Below are 4,297 nucleotides of genomic sequence, written 5' to 3'. Positions count from 1 at the left end.
ATGTGTCCTTTAAAATTGTTCCTGTAAACCCTTCACCCTTTTCCCCCCATATCCCCTCCCCTCTCCGCTCTGATCACTGTAATTCATATGGATGTCATCACTGTGGCAACTCTAGTTAACAGTACTGTATTGCATATGTGAAAGTAGCTAGGAGAGGAGATCTTAATCACAGTTCTAGAACTCAGAGTCCAAAATCACAGCACCGGCAGGGTCTTACTCCTTCTGAAGGCTGTAGGGGAGAATCGTTCTTGCTTCTTGCAGCTTTTGGTGGCTCTTGACCTTCTTGGTTGCATGATGCTTGGCTGCATCGCTCCAATCTCTGCTTCTATCTTCACATGATATTCTTCTCTGTGCCTTTGTATCTGTTTTCTAAACTTTCTGTGCCTGTCTGTCTCATAAGGACACTGGTCAGAAAATTTAGTGCCCACCTTAAGTCAGGATGATCTCATTCTCTTAAATGTGCAAAGGCCACATTGGCAGGTTCTAGATGAACATATATTTAAAAGGGCCTACATTCAACCAGATACACATTGATATGGATAGTTTAGAGTAAAAATTTGAAATACTTCTAATACTAAATAGATATTACTAAAGCAAAACCTGAAGCTATGAGGGGAGGGACGAAGTGATCAGAGAATGGGGTGCTGAGATAATAGAGGAGGGGACACCCTCAGGATCTGTACCCATAAAGCGCCAGGGACAGCAACAAGAGATAGAAACAAGGGCAAATGCAAAGCAAACACTAAGATTCTCCCGCTTCCGCCATCTTGGCTGCTGCTGGTTTTTCTCATTGGCCAAATCCAATCACAGTGCGGAGCAGGTCAGTAAACATATCTGAAGGAATGGGAAGATTAAAGAAAATACATCAGAGAACATAACTCTAATCCCTGATTATACAACACACTCATTGAACATTGTATTGCTCAGGCAATCTCCTTAACTCTCTAGTTCATAATGAGAGGAAAGATGAATTATTCAGATTAGATTGTTACAGCTGAGATAATCTGCGCTCTGATTACAGAGCAGCCCTTTCCTTAACCTCATGAAACCGAAGCCCCTGAACAGAATGTGATGCTCCTATGAGGACATTCATGAGCATCATTTAAAAACATAAGAACAAAAGTAGTTTTTTCCTGTTGTATCTGCATGGCCAACACCTCAGCAAAGTCTTTTGTAATTTCAAGTGATCGAATCACCGTAATGACTTAGTTAGTAGTTTTTTCAGTGCCATCACGATGTCTTTGTTCCTCAGAGTGTATATGATGGGATTCAACATCGGGATCAAAACGGTGTAGAAAAGAGAGATCAGTTTTCTGATTCCTTCAGACTGATTTGGTTTGGGTCGTAAATAAGTGATAGTAGCTGTGCCATAGAATAAGATGACAACTATCAGGTGAGAGGAACAGGTGGAGAAGGCTTTAGCCTTGCCTCTGGCTGATGACAATTTCAGAATGTTGGAAATAATTTTGCCATAGGAGGCAACGATCAACAGAAATGGAATTGTGACAAATACCACTGTAACTACATAGACTACTATCTCATTCACAAATGTGTCCCCACAAGCTAGCTTGAATACTGGGGGGAGGTCACAGAAGAAATGATTAATTGTGTTAGATCCACAAAAGGGCAGAGAAAAAATCTGCCATGTTTGCCCGATTACGACGGCAACTGCACTGAGCCAGGAGGCAGTCACCAGCTGGACACAGACCTTCTGGTTCATCACTACAGTGTAATGCAGAGGGTTGCAAATGGCCACGTAGCGGTCATAAGCCATCACTGTCAAGAGGAGACACTCCGAGCCTCCGAACATAAGGATGAAACACATTTGTGTTGCACAAGCAAGCAAAGAAATATTTCCTTTCTGGCTCACGAGGTCCATGAGCATTCTTGGGATAGTGACTGTTACATAACAGATTTCTAGAAAGGAAAAATTGCCGAGAAAAAAATACATGGGGGTCTGGAGAGCAGGGTCAATTTTTGTTATCAGGATAATGATGCTATTGCACATGAGGATGGTCAGATAGATGACTAAAAATATCCCGAATAGAATCCACTGGATATTGGGAATATCAGAAAACCCCAGCAGAACAAATTCCATCATTGTAGTGACATTTGATTTTTCTCTTTTAAATTTGTTCTCCATCTGCAAATATGGTAAATTCAAGATGGTTAATTCATTAAAGTTCTTGTACCACATTCTGCTCTCCTATAAACTGGGTGAAATGCACAAAAGTATTTCTAAAACTCTAAAATGATTTTTATCATTGCCTTGCTCTGTTTGTAGGGAATATGATTTGAAACTTCAGAAATGCACAGATGTGCATTTAAAATCAATCCAAGAAATAAAATTCTAGTATATCTTTCATACTTGGATTTAATATACCCAAGAGAGTATGCATTGTTATTTAGAGCTTATTGTGTAAGAATAATATATATTGCACCCTTATTAAGAGTATTAAGAGTAGAATTAGGACACAGGCTTTTTCTATATTTTTGTCTGGGTTCATCATTTTCTTTTTCTGTATTGATTGACTTATTCCATCTTCTTTCAATTCAAAGCTATTCTCTTAAATTTTGTTTAATTCTTATCAAAATGAGTTTGAAGTGCTACCATTCATGTTTCAGTACAAATCAATTATTTTAAACAATTCTTTTTAAGATAAGGAATAAATATATGCAATATTGATGTTCTACATTATGTATCACTCCTACCACTTATGCTAAATATAATTCTATCATCTCGTTAAATAACTGTCACTATTAACACATCCTATACAGTGTTTGCAGTGTGTAATAAATATCAGTTAACCTTTAACTCAATCAAGAAGTATGGCTCACTCATTCACAATATTTTTTAAATTTATTTCCTTATTTATGTAAGAGTCTATGACCCATTGTCATATAATCCTCTTGTAACCAAATACAATTCTCTTGCTTTGTTTTCTCTTCATAATTTTGGTTAATAAAGTTGAAGTTTGAGTAAACCCTATTATTTTTTTCTCTGTGCATGTAAATGGTTGGAACATACAAATGAAACTAAACACACACATACACACACACATCGACATTCACATACTCAATCTCGCTTCCCTCCATATTAGAGTCATCCAGTCTCAGACAGTCAGCACTGCCTGGCATTGCTGCTACACTTGATTAATAGTTGTCTGTGACTTTCCAAAACAAATCTGCTTTCTGGTCCCATCAAACCCACTATGCCCATCTTCCCTTCTAACCCCATCACTTGTTATTTGCCCTAATAAGACTTTGAAATAAAACTGTGAAGATAAATATTTTCTCATATTGCCTTATTTTTATCACTACTAGCTTGAAAAATCATCTAAGTGAATAAGTTTATTATAAATATCATTTCTGTTTCACCCATTGCTAATTTTATGTTACTTCATAGTTAAGAACTACATGATTTACCTTAAGTAGTTACTCATTTTCGGATAAAGTTTTCAGAATTTCATGTTTCTCCTTTATTCTCTGCATGTGGATCCTCAAATTTAGAACTTCTTTAAATAAAACAGGCTACCAACACAATTACAACTTACCTGTATGGATTTGCATGAAGCTGTCTATGCGAGTGCGGGTGTTTTTAACCCGTAAACTTTTTAAGTTCTCTTGCATCAGGAAGCCATTGTAATTCTACCATATTCTTGCCAGCTTCAGTGTTGGCTGCTCTTAAGTAGGAAGTAGCTCACCCTGCTCACCCTGGGGGACTTCTCTCATGTACGAGTTTAATTTCCAAATGGCTGCTTCTATTTGGAAATCATCTGGGATTATGATTGGAAACTTTCTCTGCAGATCACCTGTCCTCCTCTTTAGCCCCTTCTTGGCGTAAAGCTCCCCACAATGGATAGTCCCTGGGTGAAGAAATGTCACTTAATTGTCTAGTATTCCCATCAAGATAAAGTTAAAAAATCTTTCTATGTATTATACTTCAGACCCTTAAAAATTGGTGTGGATTTGCCTTCTTCCCTTTATTCCCGTGATTTATCCAGATCTGGGGCATCTAGACCTTTAGAAAATGTATCACATGCTTTGTTTGGGACATGGCACACTTTTTCTCTTCACTACGTGACCTGTGGTGGCAGGATCCCTTTTCAGAAGTATAATGCTCTGTCCTTAGATTAATTTTTATAAAAATTAGAGCAGGATATACATGCTGACAAAATTCTAGATGGTTTTATTCATGTTATAACACCTACTCAGGCATCAGGGAAGATACTTAACTGATTCCAAATGTTAGCCATTCATAGACACAGACAACAGCATGGTGGTTACCAGAGGGAAG

The 4,297-nt window shown here is 37.7% G+C and overlaps 1 protein-coding gene across 1 annotated transcript; it reads right to left on the bottom strand.

Annotated features, from left to right (window-relative positions):
• Positions 1-1,062: 1,062 nt before the first annotated feature.
• Positions 1,063-3,641, bottom strand: LOC128780976 (olfactory receptor 10AG1-like). The gene is made up of 2 exons (XM_053924857.1): positions 3,555-3,641; positions 1,063-2,143 (listed from the first exon to the last, which is right to left on the bottom strand). The coding sequence occupies exon 2, from the start codon at positions 2,141-2,143 to the stop codon at positions 1,193-1,195; it is 951 nt and encodes a 316-aa protein (XP_053780832.1). The 5' UTR covers positions 3,555-3,641; the 3' UTR covers positions 1,063-1,192.
• Positions 3,642-4,297: the final 656 nt, after the last annotated feature.

The sequence above is a fragment of the Desmodus rotundus genome, chromosome 5 (assembly GCF_022682495.2).
Source record: "Desmodus rotundus isolate HL8 chromosome 5, HLdesRot8A.1, whole genome shotgun sequence".
NCBI lineage: Eukaryota > Metazoa > Chordata > Mammalia > Chiroptera > Phyllostomidae > Desmodus > Desmodus rotundus.
The sequence above is the reverse complement of the archived record's forward strand: the minus strand, read 5'-3'. Positions and strand labels throughout refer to the sequence as shown.